Source organism: Salvelinus fontinalis, chromosome 9, assembly GCF_029448725.1.
Source record: "Salvelinus fontinalis isolate EN_2023a chromosome 9, ASM2944872v1, whole genome shotgun sequence".
Classification (NCBI taxonomy): domain Eukaryota; kingdom Metazoa; phylum Chordata; class Actinopteri; order Salmoniformes; family Salmonidae; genus Salvelinus; species Salvelinus fontinalis.
Window position 1 is genome coordinate 46127190 of NC_074673.1, and position 24733 is coordinate 46151922.

A 24733-nucleotide genomic window follows, 5' to 3' on the forward strand; every position below is an offset into this window, starting at 1 on the left:
ATATTTCCTCTTAAAGTCATATCTTCTTTTTCGACTTCAACTGTCAGAAATCTAGCATGACTACAATCCGGGTCAAACAAAGTACCATGATTTAAAGTCAAAACATTTCTGAGTTACACCCAAGCTTTCATATTTGTTGCAATATTATTGTATTGAGGATATGTCTGACAACATGCCCTCAAATGATAAAATAAATGTATTTACTTCTGTCATACCATTTAATGTGTTACACCAGACCACCTGTGAGAGCTGTAAACAATATCCCAGTAAAACCAGCTCCTTATTAGGAGGTTTTAAGGAACCTGTGTACAGTAGGTGCTGATGACACTGAGACAAAGCGTGTATAAACATTATAAACCATCTCTGGCTGAGACTCCAAGCCCTTGATCTGTTGTTTTCTTCCCTGTTAATGAGGTATCATAAGGTCCTATAGGCTGACACTGCTGTGGCTCCCTGATTTCCCACTGTCCCAACCCTGTGTCACTTGGGAGACAGGAGGCTGCTGAACTCAGGTTAATTGAGCCATGGTAAGCCACATGATATTTTCACATGAAATTCAATCAGACACAGTCAATTAGACGCTTGCGGAAATGAGAAGCCATACATGGATTTATTACATATTTCCATTAATTACGAGTATTAGAGTATTTCCATATAGGGGCAGTGTTTGTTGAATAACTTGAGGCAGACACTATGACATTTGTTCTACAATTGAGACAAATATACTGAACAAAAATATAAATGCAACATGTAAAGTATTTGTCCGTTGTTTCATGATCTGAAATAAAAGATCCCAGAAAAGGTTCCATATGCACAAAAAGCTTATTTCTCTCAAATTTTGTGCACAAATTTGTTTACATCCCTGTTGGTGATAATTTCTCCTTTGCCAAGATAATCCATCTACCTGACAAGTGTGGCATATCAAGAAGCTGATTAAACAGCTGCACCTTGTGCTGGGGCCAATAAAAGGCCATTCTAGAATGTGCAGTTTTGTCACACAACACAATGCCACAAAATTTGAGGGAGTGTGCCATGCTGACTGCAGGAATGTCCACCAGAGTTGTTGCCAGTGAATTTGATGTAAATTGCTCCACCATAATTCGCCTCCAACGTTGTTTTCAAAAATTTGGCGGTACATTCAACTGGCCTCACAACCGCAGACCACGTGTAACGCACCAGCCCAGGACCTCCACATTCGGCTTCTTTACCTGCGGGATCATCTGAGACCAGCCACCAGGACAGCTGATGAATAATTAAGCCCTTTGTTGTGGAAAAACTCAATCTGATTGGCTGGGCCTGACTTCCCAGTGTGTGTGCCTGGCTCCCAAGTTGGTGGGCCTCCAGTATGCTCTCCCAGGCCATGGAGTCTTTTCCCAAGTTGGTGGGCCTCCAGTATGCTCTCCCAGGCCATGGAGTCTTTTTGTATGCTGGTCATACTGTCTGTGCAGCATTCAAGTTGGACTGTACTGCTATATTCAACTTGAGTATAAAACCAATAAACAATGGGCTACATGGAAAATAGTTTGATTCTTTTCCTATTCTTAACTGGACCTATCACGTATGTATTTCATAAAATGTCTATAAAAATTGCAACTATTTAAATCCGGATGTCCAGCATACATATTGGAATATTTTATCAGTGTTTTAAAAGTGGTAGAGCCTCCAAGCTGCTATTAGCTTAGTGAAGTAGAGGACGGAAGTTGGTTATTTCTAGCCTCTTCCCACAGTCGCTGGAGTGCCATGAGTCTGGCAAGCAAGTCTAAGTTTTCTCAAAAGTTCTTATTAATGAAGGGGATCCTGACTGAGTGTTTGAGTTCGAGGATGGAGTCCACCTGTTCACTGGGAAACAGGTTGTGCCACTGGGCCACAGGCTTACGGGGGTTGGACAGCATGTCTTCCCAGTGCCTCTGCTGGTTCCCTGTAGCATCACAACCCAGGAAGATCTTCCCAATAGCATCGTTCCTGCTAAACTTGTCATGGTCCCACACGGAGATCACCAGCTGAAGCCTCTGGAGGGAGCAACAGCAGACAACAGTCACTGCAAAATGTACTACAGAGGTCCCATCACCTTTTTTGTTTAAAGGGGCAATCTGCAGTACAACCAATATTGGTTTTGGTAAACAGCTGAGGAATGGGGTTGAAAATATTTAACCACCCTCAAATGTATAGACAGAGCAATGGATGCAAGGGCTGACCATCCATTATATCAAAGTTATAGTTTAACCATGCTTTGATGCTATACAGTGTTTGTTTACAATGAAATCGTTTACAAATTGTGGAGTAAAACAAGCTTATACACTGTGTACAAAACATTACGAACACCTGGTCTTTCCATGACATATACTGACCAGGTGAATCCAAGTTTAAGTGTGGAAATAAGTGCAACGCTGCTAGTTTTTTAAAAACAGTTTTTTAAAAACAGTTTCACTTGTGTATCAAGAATGGTCCACTACCCAAAGGACATCCAGCCAACTTGACACAAGTGTGGGAAGCATTGGAGTCAACATGGGCCAGCATCCCTATGGAACGCTTTCGACACCTTATAGAGTCCATGCCCCGATGAATTGAGGCTGTTCTGAGGGAAAAAGGGGGTGAAACTCAATACTCATATTTTGTTTGCTCAGTGTATTTTGGGTTCTGATGGGGTACAACAGTTGAACTCAGCTCATGAGGCATTTTTAAGTTATATTCTTTAAAAATGTCTTTGTTTATATCACACTGTAAAGGGGTTGCTGTTAATTTGACAGTAATTTACAGGCAGCTCAGTGGCAAGTAAAATGATATATTTCATAATACAGTACACCTACTCTACTATAAATACAGTATCAAACCAAGTACTGTGATAGACACACGGTACAATACCGTAAAGTTGACTGTACTTTACTGTAGAAAAAAGTACATGTTACCGTAATCTGAAGGAATGAATGGATGAATGAAATTCATTGAGGGGAGGTGTTTGTATTTCACAGTATTTTACTGTAATTGTAAGGGATTGGTACAAGCAGGTTGGCTGCTAGGTAAAGTGTTAAACATTACAGCATATTAATTAATATTTTTTGTGTTTTATATCACTTGCACTTTGGTTTGACATTCAACATCCCTATGGGCAAGTTAGGGACCACTGTTGATGGGAGGACTGTTCTTAATAATGGCTGGAATGGAGTGAATGGAATGGTATCAAACACATGGAAACCATGTGTTTGATGAGTTCGATACCATTCCATTGACTCCATTCCAGCCATTATTATGAGCCCGTCCTCCCCAATTAAGGTACCACCAACCTCCTGTGTTAGGGACGATCAGTCAACTACACAATGTACAGGGGACAATATTTTAAAATGTCAAATGCTCCAAATTTCAATGACTTAAAAACCTCAAACCAATTATAAACTGTAGAAATTCATTTACAAATATTGAAAGCATTTAATGAGACAACTAAAGGATGTGCAACATGAAAATATTGTCCTATTTACATTGTGTAGTTCATTGACGGTCCCTAACTATCCCCACAGATCGGCAATCCAAAGTCAAACCAATTTTGCCACAGGTCGCACACCAACCGGCTAAAGAAGTTGGCTAGCTTGCTAGCTAGTCCAGGCTACTTCCAAACACAAGACCTGGTTAAACTGTTTCAAGTTATCTAGAAATGTGAGTGACTGTAACTGTGTACTGTTTTGCAGAGTGAAAGAACAAACGCTTCTCACGAGATACCCACATCAGAGATACACATATCAAAGCACTCCTCCAAGACACAAATCTCATTCTCAGTCAAATTAGATAATGAGGAGAATTGAAACCGAGGCTAAAACAGGAAGTTCAGCCCGCCTTCAAGGTTAAAGACTTGCTGCTACTCCAATCTGACCCCTATACATTTTAAATTGATGGGACACTATAACCACATATGAGTTGAATTGGTATAACATTATCACTCATGGGTGCAAGAGGTTCGCCTCTTACAAGGCAGAACTCAAAATATAATAATGAGCCAGAAACAGCAATACCATGCACCAACTAGTGGTCAAAAGGTTTTTGACGCTCCACAGGTACAGTACAGTACTGTATTCTATGGGGTGGAACGGAATTCCATTCTAAATACAGCAATTATGTCCCCGCCTACAACATTTTCCCACAATGCACCATCATTTACAGTATGCTTCAGTTAAACGTTTCTGAGTATTTAACTGTTGATAATACCATAAATTACCATATAAATTACAGTTTCGTTAAATATAACTTACAGTTTCAAACAGTGCATTCTTTAAAAAGAGTAAAAATGGATGTACAAATCGCAGATTGACGATTGAAATTATTTTAGCCAAAATATAACAATGGATTGTAAAGGGATGGCCTCTTTTCTGGAGCTCCATAACATGCAGGCAGCTGAGCTTGAAACTGTCTGGAGAGCATCTGTTACGGGATTTTTGTGTTTGATGACTAAAATATGTATACATTTGACTTAGAATTATAACCAAACAGAATACTACTATATTACTGTAAGAATGAATCTTATTATAATCATAATGTTGAATGTTATGTGTTCCTTGTTAGAAAGAATTGGTTTATCTTCAGACAGGCTAGAATGATGTCTCTACCCAGGGAGGGGAAAGACCTTGGGTTGGTTGCAGATAGTTTAACAGGTGGCAGACAGTAATGAGAACTCTAACTATACTGCCATTGTATCCGAGAGGAGGATGGACATTATAACCTATGACATCATCTTTATTATATAACCTGATGTAAAATGTATTATGATCAGTACTCTCGAGAATAAACGCTGTTGATTGATTGATTTTAAGACTGGTTTCTGCCCATTTTATGCTGATGTAGCAGTGTGATGTTGTTCCCCTAGATTACGCACCAAATTGCACACAAGGACCAATTCAAATAGGCCAGGTCAAGAGGGGACGTTAATAATCTGATAATAATAATAATTCAGTGTATTTTTTTTATTTAATTACAGCTGCATAGCTAATGTTTTTATTTGGTGTACAAACACTTTTTCATACCAATATTGTACATACAAGTGATTGTAAAAGTTTTGTATATTTTGGTTTGGCCCATCGCGGGTTATCTGTATTCCCATACCATTTTATCGTTCTCTTTTGCCTGACCCTCGGCTAGCAAGGTGCCGGAGCGCTGTGACTGCACCAAGGGTAACGTGTGTGTTGTCTCTTCGTGTGCAGGGCAAATAAAAAGATTTCAACGAGCAGACCATCAGTTGTGGCAGCGTCCTAATTAAGAATTACACAACGCAGAACGAACCACGCTACAAACTGGTGCCGCGACCTGCCGACTGGTTAGCTTAAGCTGACCACCGGAGCTGTGCATGTGGAGGAGATGCGCGACCCGCGCATGCGCACTTGTTGATGGTTTGCTATAAGTGAATGTATACTGTAAATAGTGAAGGGGAATGTAGCATATTCACTAGATAATTGTATTGGCGTTTATTTGCATGTTTTGAGGGAATTTGTTTATTGCATTTTTTTTGTATTTGTATGCAGTAAATTACATTGTAGTTTAGTTCTCTATTGAGCCATGGAAGACTCTCAAGTCCATAAGATGAGTTATGCTGGGGATTTTGGTGTGGTTAGTGTGGGTAGAGGGAGGGGTGTCCATGCATTTACACCATTGGTACAGTCAGCTCCTGGGAGTAGAGTGGCTGCTAGTCCTGAGTTTACAAGCACTTGGAGGGGTAGGCTGTTTACTCCACCTGACCAGGGTCTCCCACCTCTGTCTCTTGATGTACCATTGTCTCCAGTCCTCAGTAATAATGGGACACCGAGTCAGCTTAGTGACCTTATTAAGCAGATTGGTTCAGAGATAGGAGAATCTATCAGAGAGAGTTTACTGCAGCCTGGGGCTTCAAGTCTTTCTCCAGCCCATTCCCCTGACCAATCCCAGCAGTTTCCCCTGCCTGAACAATGTGGGCCAACTTTTATTGATGCGTCCAAGCTGAATCTGGTTGTGAAGTCAGAGGTTAGTGCTCCACCTTTCTTTAGGGGTGATGGCTCAGATAAGTACTCTGTCCTGGAGTGGGAGGAGCTAATGGGAGTCTATCTAGAGAAGAGGGGTTACTCTGGGTCTGAGAATGTTGGGGAGGTGATGTCTAGGCTCATGGGGAGGGCACGGGATGTGACCAAAGTCTGGATGCGTAACAACCCTGTTGTCACAGATGTTAAGGCAGTGTTCAGTGTTCTCAAGCAACACTTTGGGGATACTGTCTACTCAGGTATGCCATTAGCTGACTTCTATTCAATGAGACCATATGCTAATGAGGGTCCACTAGATTTCTGGATTAGGCTTAACAAAGCTGCAGAGGCAGCTGAACAGTACCTTGTAAGTGAGGGTAGAACCTTGCCCAATCAGTGCTCAGAGTTGGCAGTCATGTTTGTACGCAACTGTCCTGATAAAGAGTTGGCCCAAGTGTTCAAATGCAAACCCCTTCGTGACTGGACAGCCAGTGAGGTACAGGATCGTTTGGATGAACTGTTAAGGGAGCGTAAAGCATGTAGAATACAACTTTCACAGCAGGTGGCTGCTGTCTTCGACTCCCCCCAGGAGGAAGTGGATCCTGAGAGCAGACCTAATGTGTCATCTTTTTCTCGATGTGGCCGTGAACCAGAACAGGCCCAATCTGTATCTGAGGGTGGGACATTAGAGAAAGTTTTGAGTATGCTAGAGAAGGCTCTTGTCAGCAATACTCAGTCTGTGAACAGAGGGCCCCGTAAACAGTTCCCCAAACGTGAGCGCGCTGTCTGTGGAAGCACTAATCACTGGACCAAAGCTCACTGTCAGATGCACCAGCTGTGTTTCAAGTGCTTCTCTCCTGGCCACATGAGCTTTGACTGTAGTGAGACTGGGAAGCGAAAGAGCCCTGTATGTGGACAGACTGGCAGGTCTCAGGAAAACTAGAAAGTCTCCATTCTGAGGAGGGCAATGTGAGGCAGTCTAATTTTTCCTCCACTGATGATGATATCCAATCTGTTTATTCTTATTTTTGTGAGTCAGTACCCAAGAACAACACAGTAATTTTTCAGAATACAATGAGAATTTCTCAGAATGACAGTTTGTTTTACACCACCGTGCTAGTACAGGATAAAGTTGAGCTGAAGGGGATGTTAGATAGTGGGTCCATGGCTACTACTCTGCGTGCAGATATTGTACCTCGGTTGAGGGAGGCAGGAGTGGTAGAGGGGAACTTTCTAGCTCCTTCAGATATCATACTGGTGGGTTGTGGTGGGACGCAAACTAGCCCAGTGGGCATGTGTGACTTGAAACTACAGCTTTATGGCTTCAGTTATGTAGTCCCAGTGCTGATTGTAGATGGGCAGGTTGATGAACTCATTGTTGGCACTAACGTGTTGAAGTCTCTGATTAGACAGTTCAAATCAAATGACAGCTACTGGCGGGTGGTGGGTACGCCAGGTCCCTCTGGCCAGTGTGAGGACAGCCAGTTCCTGCGTCTCCTATCAAATCTGGAGAGATGGAGAGGAGACTCCATCCCAGATAAAGTGGGCACCATTAAGTTGAAGAGGGCAGTAACGCTCCAACCCATGAGTGAGCATCTGGTGTGGGGCCGCTCACCCCCAAAGACAAAACTCTCTGTGGGCAGTACTGTTGTTGTCGAGCCCAGCACGTCTCGTTGTGTGAATCGACACATACTAGTAGGGAGAGTAGTTACGCCTCTGTGGGGGGATGTTTGGCTCCCTGTGAAGATTGTGAATCCAACAACTTCGCCAGTTACCCTGAGACGAAATGCTAAAGTGGCAGATGTGTACCCTTGTATTGCATTGGAGGATTTTGATGATGTCAAGCAGCAAGCTGCTTACCAGAACGTGGCAAAAGTACAATGTGACAGCTCACATGGCAGTCTTACAGCTAAGAGTTCAGTTGGTGGCAGTGTAGTTAATGACAACAGTACACTGAGCAATCTTGGACTTCAAGGCCTGTCTGTTGAGGAGTGTCCAGTTTCACAGTTCTGGAAAGACAAACTTGTCGGTGTAATTGAGAAGTATGACACGGTGTTCTCTAGACATAGCCTGGATTGTGGAGAGGCAAAAGAGTTCTGCCATCGCATACGGCTGACTGATGACCGCCCATTTCGATTACCTTATCGTAGGCTTTCTCCAGCTGATTACCAAAAACTCAGGGAAACACTGGATGATATGGAGGAAAAGGAAATCGTCAGAAAATCCAGCAGCGAGTATGCCTCACCATTGGTGCTGGTATGGAAAAAGAATGGGGACTTGCGTCTATGTACTGACTTTAGGTGGTTAAACGCCCGCACAGTGAAGGATGCTCATCCCCTGCCTCATCAGGCGGATGTACGGGCGGCGCTGGGAGGTAATGCCTTCTTCAGCACAATGGACTTGACATCAGGGTACTACAATGTGCCACTGCATGAAGAGGATAAGAAATACACTGCCTTTTCCTCTCCTTTAGGTCTGCACGAGTACAATCGTTTGCCTCAGGGCCTTTGCAACAGCCCAGCTACTTTTATGAGAATGATGCTGACCATCTTTGGGGACCAAAACTTTCTAAGTCTCCTTTGCTATTTGGATGATCTGATGGTTTTTGCTAAGACGGAGGAAGAGAGTCTGCAGAGACTTGAGATGGTTTTCCAGCAGTTGCAGGAGCACAATCTTAAACTGTCTCCGTCTAAGTGCAAGTTTTTGAGGAGGTCTGTTAAGTTTTTGGGCCACATCATTTCTCAGGAGGGCGTAGCCACTGATCCTGCTAAGGTTCAAACCATTTTGAATGTGACTGAGAGTGAGATGATGGAAGCTGATGGTGTCACTCCGTCTCCTAGCAAAATCCGTTCTTTCCTTGGTATGGTAGTATACTATCAACACTACATTGAGAATTGTTCCATGGTTGCTAGGCCATTGTTTCAGCTGACTACAGGTCAGAAGAAGCCTAGGAGAGGCAAGGGCAGAAAGAGGCCTGGTCCCTCTCGCAGTTTCACTGCTGCAGACTGGACTGCCGAATGTCAACTCGCTTTTGAAGCTTTGAAAGCAGCACTAGTTGACCAGGCACTGCTGGCTCATCCAGATTTTTCTCAGCCATTTTTGCTTTCTGTTGATGCATCTACTAGTGGTTTGGGAGCTGTACTATCCCAAGTGCAAGATGGGAAGGCCATAGCCAGGCCAATAGCTTTTGCTAGTAAATCTCTTAATCATGCACAATCCAAGTATCCTGCTCACCGGCTGGAATTTCTAGCCATGAAATGGGCCATTCATGATAAGTTCAGCCATTGGCTGCGAGGGCATAAGTTTACGGTGTGGACCGACAACAATCCACTCAAATATATTCTTACAAAGCTGAGACTTGATGCATGTGAGCAGAGATGGGTTGCAAAGCTGGCACCTTTTGATTTTGATATCCAGTACATACCAGGGCCCAAGAATGTCGTTGCTGATGCTTTGAGCAGAGAGACATTTGTCCGCTCCAAAGTTCTGCACCGACTGACAAGAATTCCATATGATGTCCTGCTGGAGGAAGCCAGAGGTCTTCGACTGGATGATGTACAAGACATGTTCCGTCTCTCCTGTGAGCAGCCCGAGGCTGGCTGTGGAACGTCTATGGCTCCTGGGAGTGAATTGAGTAGAGCTGGAGACGATGTCAGTGGGTTGGTTTCCTGTGAAGAGGTGTCTGCTGTCCTCCAGGGCCATCGCCGATGGGATGATGGTGCCACAGTGAGGGCCGTTTCACATGTGCAGCACCTTGAGAAGTTGATGTCCATGGGTCAGAGCCCTTTACCTGTCCTTACACACAAGGAACTGTATGATAACCAGTCACTGGATCCTATCATCAGCAGAGTAATGTTCTTTGTAGATAGAGGCCGGCGCCCATCTAGGAGAGAGCGAGTCTTTGAAGCTAAAGAAACAGTTTATACTCTAAGACAGTGGGGGAAACTCACCACGCGGTTAGGGATTCTGTATCGTGTCTCAAAACACCCAGTGAGTAAGAAGAAAATATTCCAGTATGTCGTACCTGTGTCTTTGAGAGGCCTTGTGTTGAAGGGAGTTCATGATGATGCTGGTCATCAGGGTCAGCAGCGCACATTGTGGCTCACGAGACAGCGGTTTTACTGGGAATCTGTGGAGAAGGATGTCAAGGAATACGTGGCCCACTGTAAGAGATGTGTGTTGAGTAAAGCACCTGAGCCTGAAGCAAGAGCTCCACTTGTCTCCATTGTGACAACGGCACCTTTAGAACTTGTGTGTATTGATTTCTGGACTGCCGAAGATTCAAACAACAAGTCTATTGATGTGTTAGTAGTGACTGATCACTTTACTAAGCTGGCCTGTGCGTATCCATGTCCAAACCAGTCTGCTAAGACTGTTGCTCGTGTTCTCTGGAATAATTTCTTCTGCATTTATGGGTTCGCTGATTGCATCCATTCTGACAGGGGTGCAAACTTCGAGAGTTTACTTATTGCAGAATTACTTCAGTTATCTGGTGTTGAAAAGTCCCACACCACACCTTATCATCCCATGGGTAACGGTCAAGCAGAACGTCTGAATCGCACACTGGGTGGGATGATTAGAGCTCTGCCAGCTAGGTCTAAGGCTAAATGGCCTCAGATGTTGAACACATTGACATTCTCCTATAACTGCACTGTTCATGAGACTACTGGGTTTCCACCCTTCTTTTTGATGTTCGGACGCACCCCTAGGTTGCCGGTAGATGTTATGTTTGAAAGTGTGCTGTTGGATGGGGATACAGTAGATGTGGATAAGTATGTCCAGTCTCTGGGTGAGGATCTGAGAGAGGCCATGACATTGGCCCAGCAGCATGCCAGTAAGCAACAAAAGAGACAAGCCGAGGTCTACAACAGACGGTCTAAGGGTCACTCGGTGCAGAAGGGAGATAGAGTTCTACTTGCTAACAAGGGGGAGAGGGGCAAGAAGAAACTGGCTGATCGCTGGGAGAGTGTGGTGTACATAGTGGTTGCAAAGAACAGCTCACTGAACACATATCGTATCCAACACCCTACCACTGGACGCATCAAAACTGTGCATAGGAACCTGATTATGCCAGTCAACTTTCTGCCTTTATCTTCGTGGGAGGAACCTGAGCGTCACGGATCTCTATCGAGTGGTGACGTGATCTCTGAGATGTCTGCAAAGTCCAGCCAAATGGATGGGAGTGACGCCAGGACTGTCCACTGGGTAGCAGGCCTTCCTGAGTCTTCTGGGAGGATACTCCAAGAGGATGGTGAAGTCCCGGCTGATGGAAGTGAGGTGGAACAACCGTATGAAGTCCCCTTAAGTGAGGTGTGCTCAGCAGAAGTGGACCAGAGAGATATCCCCGAAGCCTACAAGAGTTCTGATTGCGAAACTCCATTCAGTGTGGATGATGTTACCTTGGTTGAAGATGCTTCGTCAGTGTGGTCTGTGACAATCTACCAGGATTCTGATCAGTCGTCTGACACTACTAGTGTTGAGTCGGTAACTGAAAGTGTGCTGGCTCCGGAGATGCGGATCTGTAGTACTCCCCATCCTGAGGTTAGACCTCTGAGCAGGGTTAGTGCTGTCTGTGACATTCCTGCTAGGTTTGTGGGTGAGGGTGTTCGGACTAGACTGGGTAGACTTATTAAGCCAGTGGATAGGCTAATCCAAACTATGTCTACACAGGAAATGAATCAGTTCTTGGTTTCTCAGTGACGGTAGGATATTGCCTACCTTTTCTTTTGTAGGAATGTAGGAAATCTAAGCATGTCTTAGAATGATTTGTGGGTTTGTCTAATATATTTGACAATTCATGTAACTTTGTGTGTAGTCCATCGGCATAAAATGTATATGGCATTTTTCGTATACGGTTGAATAAGGGATTAGCTACCCCTTATTTTTCCTAATCCTTCGCGGGATAGCTTTTCAGCTGATCGACCATTTGTGGGTCTAGAATTAAGGGACTACACTGGGTTACTCTGTCGCACTGTGGGTGTGAATTTTTTTTCTTTCTTTGCTTTGTTACCTTTGAGGTAATGTGTTTTGTTTTGGGCCTATAATCTAGTGTAAAACAGCGGGGGTGAATGTAGCAGTGTGATGTTGTTCCCCTAGATTACGCACCAAATTGCACACAAGGACCAATTCAAATAGGCCAGGTCAAGAGGGGACGTTAATAATCTGATAATAATAATAATTCAGTGTATTTTTTTTATTTAATTACAGCTGCATAGCTAATGTTTTTATTTGGTGTACAAACACTTTTTCATACCAATATTGTACATACAAGTGATTGTAAAAGTTTTGTATATTTTGGTTTGGCCCATCGCGGGTTATCTGTATTCCCATACCATTTTATCGTTCTCTTTTGCCTGACCCTCGGCTAGCAAGGTGCCGGAGAGCTGTGACTGCACCAAGGGTAACGTGTGTGTTGTCTCTTCGTGTGCAGGGCAAATAAAAAGATTTCAACGAGCAGACCATCAGTTGTGGCAGCGTCCTAATTAAGAATTAAACAACGCAGAACGAACCACGCTACACTGATAAGTATCTTACAAATTCTTATGTATGGGCAGTGTTTTAATTGAATTGGTTGATAAACATAGGAATAAAATTCCTTTAACAGCATCTTAGCCATATTCTGAGATACGATCATACTTACTTGAATTTGTTCAAATGACACCACAAATGTAAAAGATTCGTTGAAGTAGGGATTTAGTGTGGACTTTTTAACAGATGTCTTCTTTGTCTTCCACTTCTTCTTGTCCAGAGCTAGCTGCACTTTCACATAGGGATCTACAGTGTACATGAATGACAGTAGAATGTAGTTTGAGCATCCAGTATTATTTGTAATAATCGAAACTGGCCACAATAATCCTGTAGTATTATTTGTAATATTCATAATTTTGCCTGGAATCCTGACCTGTTTTATAACAGTCCACTCCTTGTTACTCCATGTCATATGTTTGGCATATGACGCTTAGTACAAGGAGTGGAATTTCAGCACAAAACCGGTCTGGATTCCAGGCTAATCATAATTAGCCTCTTCACAAAAACAACCATTCAGTCTTCCTCTCAGAGAGCCAGGGCTTGGACCTACCTGATGAGCCCCTTAAATCCATATTCTTTAGGTTCTTGACTTCCAGGATGACAACAGTCAGTTTGCTGGTGGTCGGGACGTAACGCAATGAGAAGCAGATCTCTCCCAGAATGATATCCTGTAATCACAGAAGGTAACCAGAAACGACATGAACAACCAGGTGGAAATACAGTATGTAGGTCAATATTATCTCAAGGAAAATTAGGTAGGGGTAGACTAAAGAGGTAGACTACAATTACACATTTTGCTTTCTGTCCTTGTATCAGCATTATGACCGGTCCAAAAATCAAGTCACATCCTAACCTCAGACTTGGAGGGTTCACTAAGGTTTTTCCACTCCTCGATCACATGATTCCAGTCGATGGTTCCGAGCCGCAGCCTCAGCTCCCCGATGATGTCATGTTTGGAGAACCTATCGAAGTCGAACACCTTCATGACTATGGTGGACTCATTGAGCTCAGCTTTGTCAATCTGGACACAAGACAGTCAGATGAGATTGAAGAGTGGGGCAGAGACACAGACTCACTAACACTGTGTATGAAACAATAGCCTGGCTAAAAAGCTCTTAAACATATACAACATACAATAGGAATATCAATCTAATACCTCAAATGTGAAGTGTTCATTGAAAACGGGGTTAAGGGTTTTCCTGTAGACCTTAGTCTCGAATGTCTTTGACTTGTTGGGGGTGATGTAGACTTTAACATAGGGGTCAGAGGTGCCTCCCAGGTCCATAGCTGGCAGTGCTACAGCCTGTTTAATCCCCACTGTCAGCTGCAGGGGATGAGAGACGGCAGGAGAGTCAAAGACAGTAGGGGAAGATAAAGGGCCACACACACATGCAAGATCACTGTAATTCCAACTGTTGTATGGTATAAAAATAAAGACACACTGAAGTATACTTAAATGACATTTTGAAAAATCTGACATTTTGATCTTGTAATGTGTAATAATTCATACAATATACTGTATATAAAAAAGTATGTGGAAATTGAAATTGAAATTAGTGGATTTGGCTATTTCAGCCACACTCGTTGCTGACAGGTGTATACAATCTAACACACAGCTATGCAATCTCCATAGACAAACATTGGCAGTAAAATGGCCTTATTGTAGAGCTCAGTGACTTTCAACGTGGCACTGTCATAGGATGCTACCTTTCCAACAAGCCAGTTCATCAAATTTCTGCCCTGCTAGAGCTGCCCCGGTAAATACTGTTATTGTGAAGTGGAAACCTCTAGGAGCAACAACGGGTCAGCCGTTGAAGTGGTAGGCCACACAAGCTCATAGAATGGGACCGCTGAGTGCTGAAGTGTGTAACACGTAAAAATCGTCTGTCCTCGGTTGCAACACTGACTACCGAGTTCCAAACTGCCTCTGGAAGCAATGTCAGCACATGAACTGTTCATCGGGAGCTTCATGAAATGGGTTTCCATGGCCAGTGACTGACTTCACTAATGTGCTTGTGGCTGAATGGAAGCAAGTTCCTGCAGCAATGTTCCAACATCTACTGGAAAGCCTTCCCAAAAGAGCAAAGGCTGTTATAGCAGAAAAGTGGCGACTAACTCCAAATTATTGGCCATGATTTTGGAATGAGATGTTGGCTTGTGGTGGCTACGGTGTTTTGAGAAAGTTACAAGTTCAAAAGACTAACTAACCTCTTGTGCCTTGTATTCCAGAGAGTAGAGTAGTCTTCCACGGTTTTTAGCTGAGCCGTAGTTTGAATCATCCGATGCAGGTTGGACCTGCCCATCAAGAACACTGTCATAGCTCGAACCAGCCAATCACATTCATCGGTTACACAATCAATCCCTCAAGCAGTGGCCCATCCTAACATACAGTGCCAGTCAAAAGTTTGGATACATCTACGCATTCAAGGGTTTTTCTTTATTTGTCCTGTTTCCTACATTGTAGAATAAAAGTGAAGACATCAAAACTATGAAATAACACATAGGGAATAATGTAGTAAGTAATATCATGTAGTAAAACTTAAACAAATCAAAATATATTTTATATTTGACATTCTTCAAAGTAGCCACCCTTTGCCTTGATGACAGCTTAGCACACTCTTGGCATTCTCTCAACCAGCTTTATGAGGTAGTTACCTGGAATGCATTTCAATTAACAGGCATGCCTTTTTAAAGGGAATTTGTGGAATTTCTTTCCTTTTTAATGCATTTGAGCCAATAAGTTGTGTTGTGACAAGGTAAGGGTGGTATACAGAAGATAGCCCTATTTGGTAAAAGACCAAGTCCATATTATGGCAAGAGCAGCTCAAATAAGCAAAGAGAAATGACAGTCTATCATTAGTTTATGACATGAAAGTCAGTTGCAAAGACCGTCAAGTGCTATGATGAAACTGGCTCTCATGAGGACCGCCACAGGAAAGGAAGACCCAGAGTTACTTCTGCTGCAGAGGATAAGTTCCGTAGAATTAACTCTACCTCAGATTGCAGCCCAAATAAATACTTCACAGAGTTCAAGTAACATTCACATCTCAACATCAACTGTTCAAAGGAGACTGATTGAATCAGGCCTTCATGATCGAATTGCTGAAAAGGAACCACTACTAAAGGACACCAATAAGAAGAAGAGACTTGCTTAGGCCAATAAACACGAGCAATGGACATTAGACCGGTGGAAATCTGTCCTTTGGTCTGATAAATCTAAATTTGAGATTTTTGGATAATGTCCGCAAGTGTGGTTCCCACCATGAAGCATGGAGGAGGAGGTGTGATAGTGTGGGGGTGCTTTGCTGGTGACACTGTCTGTGATTTATTTAGAATTCAAGGCACATTTAACCAGCATGGCTACCACAGCATTCTGCAGTGATACACCATCTCATCTGGTTTGCTCTTAGTGGGACTATCGTTTGTTTTAAACAGGACAATGACCTAAACCACACATCCAGGCTGTGTAAGGGCTATTTGACCAAGAAGGAGAGTGATGGTGTAACATCAGATGACCTTTGTCTCCACAATCACCCAACATCAACCCAATTGCTTTAGGATGAGTTGAACCGCAGAGTGAAGGAAAAGCAGCCAACAAGTGCTCAGCATATGTGGGAACTCCTTCAAGACTGTTGAAAAAGCATTCCTCATGAAGCTGTTTGAGAGAATGCCAAGAGTGTGCAAAGCTGTCATCAAGGCAAAGGGTGGATACTTTGAAGAATCTAAAATCTAAAATCTATTTTGATTTGTTTAATACTTTTTTGGATACTACATGATTCCATATGTGTTATTTCATAGTTTTGATGTCTTCACTATTATTCTACAATGTAGAAAATAGTGAAAAGAATAATGAGAAACTCTTGAATGAGTAGGTGTGTCCAAACTTTTGACTGGGACTGTACATAAGGAGCTAAGGCTACACCTCTACTTTACTCCTCCACAACGGCGACCAATCCAAGCAAGAAGAAATGGATAGAATGGAGCGGACGCTCTGAGTTATCCCAAGAAGACCAAGCTAGTACTACTGCTACTACCTTTACTTACTAGCGATGTAGTCGTGGAACCAGTCACTCCTTGTAGATTGATCTGATGGTCCGGCTTGTTCTTTCTCTTTTTCTTGCTCTTGCAGCAGTATTTCTCAAAGACCCAAATAATACACACCAAAAACAGCAAGACGATGACGGCAAAGATGGTGTAAATGGCCCATCTTGGCACTGCGTGAGATAGAAAAAGACAGCAGTTTGTCTCATTATGACACACTTCTGAAGCATGAGGCAAGAGCACAGCCAGCAAGATTAAGGAGAGATAAACTTGTAACAAGTTGAAATGGAGAGCTATTTGAAAACATTTGCCTTGCATTTATTTGACAGCAGCAGCCCCTAGCTGCCGAGTCCTGAGAGTCAGTGTAGTCAAGTAGTCTCACACATCTGAATCATGCAGCAAAGAGCACAGCCAGCAGGATATATTAACATATATAACAAGTGAAAATTGAGAGCTAAAAAATGTGCGCTTGAAGTGGAATTTGGAATTAGATATGTCACACAGCAACAGGTGCGCAGGCAGGCAGGCTGCTCTACTCGGCTATGTCTGTTGAAAGTGGGACAGATGGGGGCAGCGTAGGGGTGCCCACTCATGAGAGAGTGTGTGTGGGGGGGGGGGGGGGGGGGGGGGTGTCAGAAGAAGAGAGAGGGTGGAAAGATAGATGGAGGGAGAGATGTGGTGGGGTGGGGGAGTGGTGGAAGAGGTGTGGGCAGTTAGGTGGTTACTTACAGTGAATCTTGTGCAGCAGATGGTCTATAAACCCGAAGGCGGCGCTAGTGGGGCTGGCAGTAGTTTTGTTATTAAGTAGTGGTAGGGGTTATTTTGCCGTTTGCTAGTGGGGTTTTAGGAAACATGGTATATGTATAGGTGAATAGCTGAGACCTAGAATCAAGAGGAAACAGCAAAAACAGGCTATGAGGAAAAGCAATTTGGGTAATTCATAGCTCAGGTTGTTACTGTGTCTGCTGACGGCAACTGCTACTTTAACACAGCTACCGTACTGTTGCTCCACAGCAGCCTCTTCTGGTTACATAAAGGACTAATCATTTTCATAGCTTTGATGTTGGAACTATTTTCAAACTCAAGTTATGCCCCCACCCATTCTTTCTTAACATCCATTCTTTAAACACATTGTGCCTCTGCTTGCAAAAACTTGGTTGCCGTGACAGAGAGCGGATACTTAGCCATAACCATTGTTAAACAACTGCAGAGTTGAGTGCTGACAGCTCCACACAGGCAGTAGCTCATTAAAAGAGGGTGTGCTGTACACCCTGATAACATTATTTGAGACAAAATGGCCATAGCACAGAGGATTACTTTTCTTTACATATACACGGCAAATTGGCCAGTATTACCTAGTGTTGATTTTTCAGTGTAACATTTCTAGAGTTGATTCAGGAGTTAAATTAACTATGTTAACAACCAGTGTTGAACCAAAACCACACCCATCAGTATAATATATCCGAGAATACTCTTTTGTAGGTTGATTTTTCGAATTGTTTCAATATCTATGTTTTATTCAGGGACATAGATTGATTAATAATAATCCAATGTGCTACTTAATTTATTGCACCATTACTAAAATGGTTGTTCCAGTTTAGATGCTTTAGGTAGTCTCATATCTTAGTCTTCTTGACCCTGGCAATCATTCTGAATGCAGGTTGCGGGTGAATAAAAATTCTAAATGTTGGATATCCCCACACTGGCCAGCATAATGTGACTTGCAGACCTGATGTGGCCTGTAAACCATGAGTTTGAGGCCACTGTATTAGGTTAAAACTGGGCCCTCAAAATAAGGCCTTATGAAATACATATTATATTGTTTTAAAGAATTAGATTTTAATGATAACATATTCACTTAAGATCTCACTTGGTGAAGTCCACACAACTGAAAATGAATGAATGCAGCAACCATGTCTTTGTCAGTAGCAATACAGTCACGGGTGGTAACTCTACAATTCATTGAAAAGCACTTTGGGAAATATGCAAATAAGGCTTTAAACTAAGCAGTGTGTCAATTTAACACTGAAGAGTGTGGACCCATGTGGACACTGGAACAGTGTTAAATGTAATACTCTCAGTGTTTATTTAACCCTGGAGAATTTGCTGTGTATTAAATACAGTTCACATTATTTGAGCGTTAGAACAAAAGTGGAAAGACAAAGTACCACAAGAGCTTGAGTCTTTGTTCCCATGAACACAACCAACAACCATACAATAGCCCCCAAAAAACGTAATCAAAAGATACCTATATTCTGACAGAATCAAGTTTTACAATATAGGAAAAGGATTATGTAAGCGCCGAGTTAACACTCACTGTTTCAGGACCAGTGTAGGTTGTATCCTTGTTACCGTAGCCTACTTGAAGACTGTATTACTCTATCCTTCATCCATGCAGTTCTCCAGCAAAAGGGAGTTACAGGATAACAACAAACAAGGGGAAGGAAGTCACTTTGCCCTGAAAGTCTGAAAGTGGCTGGATCAGCCCATAAACGTTCTGTATGAAGTGTTGATCAGTGAGAAGAAGACGTGATCACATGGGGAAGATAAATATTATACCATTATGCATTTTGCATAGTTCATTGCTAAGTAGATAAAAGGCCAACTTAGTTAGGCTGTAGCCTTTAATATTGTTCCAACTACAGTATCACAGTTTCGTTTAGAATACAATTTTTGAGTAACCTATGTTACAGGTGCGTATTACTAGAATTTAACAACACAATAAGCTGTGTATTCTGGTTTACACACATCTTTCTGTAGTGTTTAAGTACTCAATCTTCAGCCATACAGTGTTTACACTTTACAAACACACATTTAGGTCATCTATTGACAGAGTTGATGCATGTGTCAGTATACCTAACGAGTAACACAACAAAGACGTTTCCAAAATGAACCATCCATGATTTTGACTATATTACTCAAAAACACATGTCTGTTAGACAGTCACGTGATAAGTACATTTTGGAGAGGCTTGAGTGGGTTTCTTTTAAATGTGTAAATATTGCACTGGTATATTGCTTGACTTGACTTTTTGTGCAATGATAACAGATAAGTTTGTTTCCAGAACTTGTTATTCCAATGATGTGTGCTAATCCCAATCATCCCTTCCCTCTATTTTGTTACAACTTGTAGATAGGTATGGTAGGAAGCCAGTGGAGGCTGATGGGATGAACTATAGGAGGACGGGCTCATTGTAATTACTGGAATGGAATCAACGGAACGGTATCAAACACGTCAAACATATCAAAACCCGTGTTCGATTCCGTTCGATTTATTCTATTCCAGCCATTACAATGAGCCGGTCCTCCTATAGCTCCTTCCACCAGCCTCCACTGTAAGAAACTTTGATGTATACCCTAACACATGTAACAGAGGCAGTGGCTACAACAACTCATGTACACACATTGACACCACACAGTGTGTGTGTGTGTGTGTGTGTGTGTGTGTGTGTGTGTGTGTGTGTGTGTGTGTGTGTGTGTGTGTGTGTGTGTGTGTGTGTGTGTGTGTGCGTGCGTGCGTGCGTGCGTGCGTGCGTGCGTGCGTGCGCGCGTGCGCGCGTGCGTGTGTTTGTGTGTCAGGGAACACGTACAACATTGGAATGCTTGGCTCCATCTCAGGATTAGAAGAGGAGAGACATTCGATTGACTAGGAGATAGTACAATAGTCTGGAAATGTTTTATGCACATGGGGTAATAGCCTTCTACAGTAGAGTATCAAATAACATCTTGGAGGGAAAGCAAGAGTAAACGGAAGCATTTTCATTTACATATGAATTAGCATAAAAAACGGTTCTGTTACACCACTGTGAAAAGTGACAACCGTCCCTCCATGAGTGAATAGTCACCTCTCCTATCATCTCATTAACTATTTATATTTATCCCATTACTTTCCTGTATTCAAATTATACACATCTGACTACTTTGTATTTATGCTGCAACTTTTTAAGTCCTCTTGGTTTTATAAAAATGCAATTTATAAATATGGTTGCCATGACAAATAAACAACATAATCTCACAATTCGTGTAGTTCTGTCTGTCTGCTAGTCCTACTACTCCTGTACAGCGGGTGGCAGTATTGGATAAGTATCTGAGATGTTTTTTACGGAAAAACACTGTAGCATACACGAAGGCTACTGGTTTCAAATGGTTCTGTATTCTGCATAATCTGTTCAACATATGTGGAGGTTTGTCATTATAGCCTATTCAAATAGACCATTTTGCAAGAACAAATGCCTTCTAAAGTACTCCTGAAAGTCAATTGGCTTTGTACTTTCGTTTTCATGGTTAAGAAACTTTAGAGTTTGGAGATTGTTTGCGTTCTTATTTTTCAAACTATTATCGTTCAACCTGCTTTATCGAGCAGGATGGATTCAATGGTGCGCAACCCGGATGTCAAGCAGGTGAGACAACGTCATGTCACATATCCTGCGGCAAAACTGTATTTTCATAATCGTCAACAGAAAAACGACTTGTATACGTCTATATTTGAGCACTGCTGTTGAATGTTTATGTTTGTCTCTAGAGAGACGCAGCTCAGGCTGTGGTTGTTGCAGTGTCATCAGACGCAATTTTTGACCCAGAAGTTGAGCAAGTCCATGGAGCAACAGAACCTTTGAGAAAGGGAGATGCTTTTTCTTTCATGAAGGTGATAATTCATTATTTTAAGCACCCATAATATATGCACAGGTAGCAGTATTACGAAGTGACATTTAAAAGTGTTATGCATACTAGAAATGGAATTACAGTCTTTACAGAAATTTAGTTGGCCGTACTATATTTTTATGGACTATATTTTTATGGTTTTGCATGCTTTCATCCTCATCAGGCCATCCAGGTAGTGAATGAAAGACTGCTGACCATGAACTCTGATGAGACATTGCTGTTCGATGTGATTCTGCTGTCCAATGACAGCGAAGAAAAACACTCACGGATCATTGCCAGTGCAAAACATTATGGTACGGCATACACTCCGAATTAGGCCTACAATAAGGGTATGTACTGTATGTAAGATTAATCACTATTTTGTATTTCTTGTATTCCCCAAAAGGTCTTGATATTGGCAGATTTTGCTTCTGCAACAAGGAGGATTCCATTGAGAGCCTGCAATCAAACAACGTGAAACTGTTTCTGTCAACGGATACTAATGATGTGTGCAAGGCCTTACAAAAAGGTATGGTGTTTCGAAGTCTTACATTAACTTAGAAACAAACCTTAATTTGGTGAACATTTGTTATCGTAAAGGTTTTAATTAAATACCGCCCTCACTCACTCACACTCACACAATCTTTCTCTCAACCCAACTGTTAAATTCCCCTGTTTCTTTGGACATTGTTTCAGGTGTTCCAGCAGCCCTACTGTACCGTCCGACAGACCCACATCATCAGACAGAGGATCAGCTCAAAGTGGTGTTCTCAGGAGACGTGATTGGATCCTCAGAGGAGATGCTGCATGGCTTAAGAGAACAGGGCTTCACCGAGACCCAGCTGCAGGGCTATAAAACTGCAAAGGTACAGTAATTGTGGTATAACAACATACCTGTCCTACCCTTCTAGAAGACATGACTATATAGAACCAAAACGGGTTCAATGGCTTACTTCATATGGCCTTCAGAAAGGTTCTATATAGAACTGCAAAGCACTTTTATTTTTAGCAGTGTATATAATACTGTATGGGTTTCCATTGATAATGCACTTACTATATGTGAGTTGGATTAATTATTGGCTTTCACTAAATAAAAGTATTGCTGTTTGTACTCAAGGGTTCTGTGAAAGAGTTTGCCGTATTGATGGGAGAGATGAGGAGGAGGTTTGGGTTGGAGGGCAGCCCCCTCTGCACCGGCCTGATGACAGTGTGGAGCTCCAGGAATGTGTGTGCCAGCGCCCTGAAGACTCTACGAGGCTGGGGACTGCTTGTGGATGAGGCCTTTTGCCTGGCCGGAGCCCCTCGTAGCCCCATCCTTAACTTGGTACAGCCTCACATACTCTGCCTCGATGGCCTGTATCACATGGAGGGGTTCACTGCAATGTCATGATGGATGGCAGACCAATGGGAAGAAGATGTATGTTTGGGTATTTTTCTGTTACATTTTTGGATGGAAGCTTTCTTGTATGCTTTTTGGCTCGAGTTTTATTTTAACTCACCAGCATTTTTATCATTCATACAACAGCTGCCAACTTCAGTATATCAATGAACCAACTGCTTGAACAGATTGTTGTGTAAATAAATATTTAAATATTCCTTTAGTCTTGATTATTTAATTTTTACAAACTACAAAAATTGAATAAACTCCAAGAGCAGCACATAATGCATTCCGAATGACACACAATTTTTCTCAGGTGGTGCGGTGCATATAGCCTGCGTAAACAAGAATGACCATAACTCCAATATTTGAACCTGTGAATTAGCCTCAGGTAAGTCATGTGGAATGAGAGGTAAATAGCAACAAGTAATCAATGATGTGCATGAACACCTCTCAGGAGAGACTGTATCCAGTGTATGGATCCTTTACAGTCGAACACCACAGAAGTGGTAGAGAAGCCATCAGAACTTGCAAAACAACAAACAAATTAATTAATTAAAAATACAGATTTGAAATCTCTGTGTATTAGCAGCTTGATGTCTGAGTCACTCATACAGGAGGCCGTAGGAGAGCCACTTGTGTGGGTTGTAGACTCCGTCTCATGCTACCACTAGAGTGAGAGCACCGCCAGCATTCAAAAGTGACCAAAACATCAGCCAGGAAGCATAGGAACTGAGAAGTGGTGTGTGGTCACCACTTGCAGAATCACTCCTTTTTTGGGGGTGTCTTACTAATTGCCTATAATTTCCACCTTTTGTCTATTCCATTTGCACAACAGCATGTGAAATTTATTGTCAATCAGTGTTGCTTCCTAAGTGGACAGTTTGATTTCACAGAAGTGTGATTGACTTGGAGTTACATTGTCTTGTTTAAGTGTTCCCTTTATATTTTTGAGCAGTGTATATGAATTGTATAGTGACAAAGATAAGATTGCTGCAGATCGTGGTAAAATGATACTGCTTGAACCATTATTAGTAGTCTAAGGACCTTTTTTGTTCGTAAGGCTTGACAGGTCCTAGGGGCACTGAGAAGATCCTTATAGCATCCTGTGTACCATTTCTGTTTGTTTTGCTATCCAGTGTTCCCTTCACAAAGTTCAAGACCTTGAGGCAATCTATGTTTGACTCAGAAAGGGATTTCTGTCATCTACAGCAACACCTTTGACGACGATGAAGGTGAGCCCAGCAAAGGAACTATCCTGAACCAAAATATAAATGCAACAATTTCATAGATTTTTCTGAGTTACAGTTCATATCAGTCAATTTAAATAAATTCATTAGGCCCTAATCTGGATTTCACATGACTGGCCAGGGGCGCAGCCATGGATGGGCCTGGGAGGGCATAGACCAACCCACTTGGGAGCCAGGCATAGCCAATCAGAATGAGTTTTTCCCCACAAGAGCTTTATTACAGGCAGAAATATTCTTCAGTTTCATCAGCTGTCCGGGTGGCTGGGCTTAGACGATCCCGCAGGTGAAGAAGCCGGATGTGGAGGTTCTGGGCTGGCATGGTTACACGTGGTCTGCGGTTGTGAGGCCGGTTGAACTTACTGCACAATTTTCTAAAACAACATTGTAGGCGGCTTATGGTAAAGAAATTAACATTACGTTCTCTGGCAACAACTCTAGTCGACATTCCAGCAGTCAGCATGTCAATTACACCCTCCCTCAAAACTTGAGACATCTCTGGCATTGTGTTGTGTGACAAAACTGCACATTTTAGAGGGGCCTTTTATTGTCCCCAGCACAAGGTGCAGCTGTGTAATGATAAGTAAAAAATGGCACCGAAGGGTAGGGCTGCCGTCTTATCGGCTCTTAACCAACCATAATATTTTGTTTGTTTTTTTGCATTGTTCGTAACTTGTTTTGTTACATAATGTTGCTGCTACCATCTTTTATGACCAAAAAGAGCATCTGGTCTTCAGAACTGGGATTACTCACCTGAAATTGGACGAGGAGTTCTTATTTAATGAGTCGGACGCAAGGGATATACTATGGAAACCCGACCAGGCCCAGATCGACGTCATTTGCAGGAAAAGGAAACGTAGGTTTCGTGGGAAAAAATCAGGATGCCTTGTGAGGATCAGGCGATGAGTGGCTAATCTGCCCTTGCCTTCC

At 42.5% G+C, this 24733-nt stretch overlaps 1 protein-coding gene and 1 pseudogene across 1 annotated transcript; one reads left to right on the top strand and one right to left on the bottom strand.

Annotated features, from left to right (window-relative positions):
- Nucleotides 1–591: 591 nt before the first annotated feature.
- On the bottom strand, nt 592–17392 carry LOC129862707 (synaptotagmin-1-like; annotated as a pseudogene).
- Nucleotides 17393–20651: 3259 nt separating this feature from the next.
- LOC129861793 (cytosolic 5'-nucleotidase 1A) lies at nt 20652–22774 on the top strand. The gene is made up of 6 exons (XM_055932943.1): nt 20652–20937; nt 21060–21182; nt 21363–21492; nt 21585–21707; nt 21875–22044; nt 22296–22774. Exons 1-6 carry the CDS (start codon nt 20902–20904, stop codon nt 22566–22568), a joined length of 855 nt encoding a protein of 284 aa, XP_055788918.1. The 5' UTR covers nt 20652–20901; the 3' UTR covers nt 22569–22774.
- Nucleotides 22775–24733: the final 1959 nt, after the last annotated feature.

What these genes read in the sequence shown, in the direction of transcription:
- LOC129861793 (XM_055932943.1), top strand. Translation starts at nt 20,902, where the DNA reads ATGGATTCAATGGTGCGCAACCCGGATGTCAAGCAG. An exon ending in TGCCAGTGCAAAACATTATG is followed by an intron (nt 21,493 to 21,584) that starts GTACGGCATACA and finishes ATTCCCCAAAAG; the next exon opens with GTCTTGATATTGGCAGATTT. An exon ending in AGGGCTATAAAACTGCAAAG is followed by an intron (nt 22,045 to 22,295) that starts GTACAGTAATTG and finishes TTTGTACTCAAG; the next exon opens with GGTTCTGTGAAAGAGTTTGC.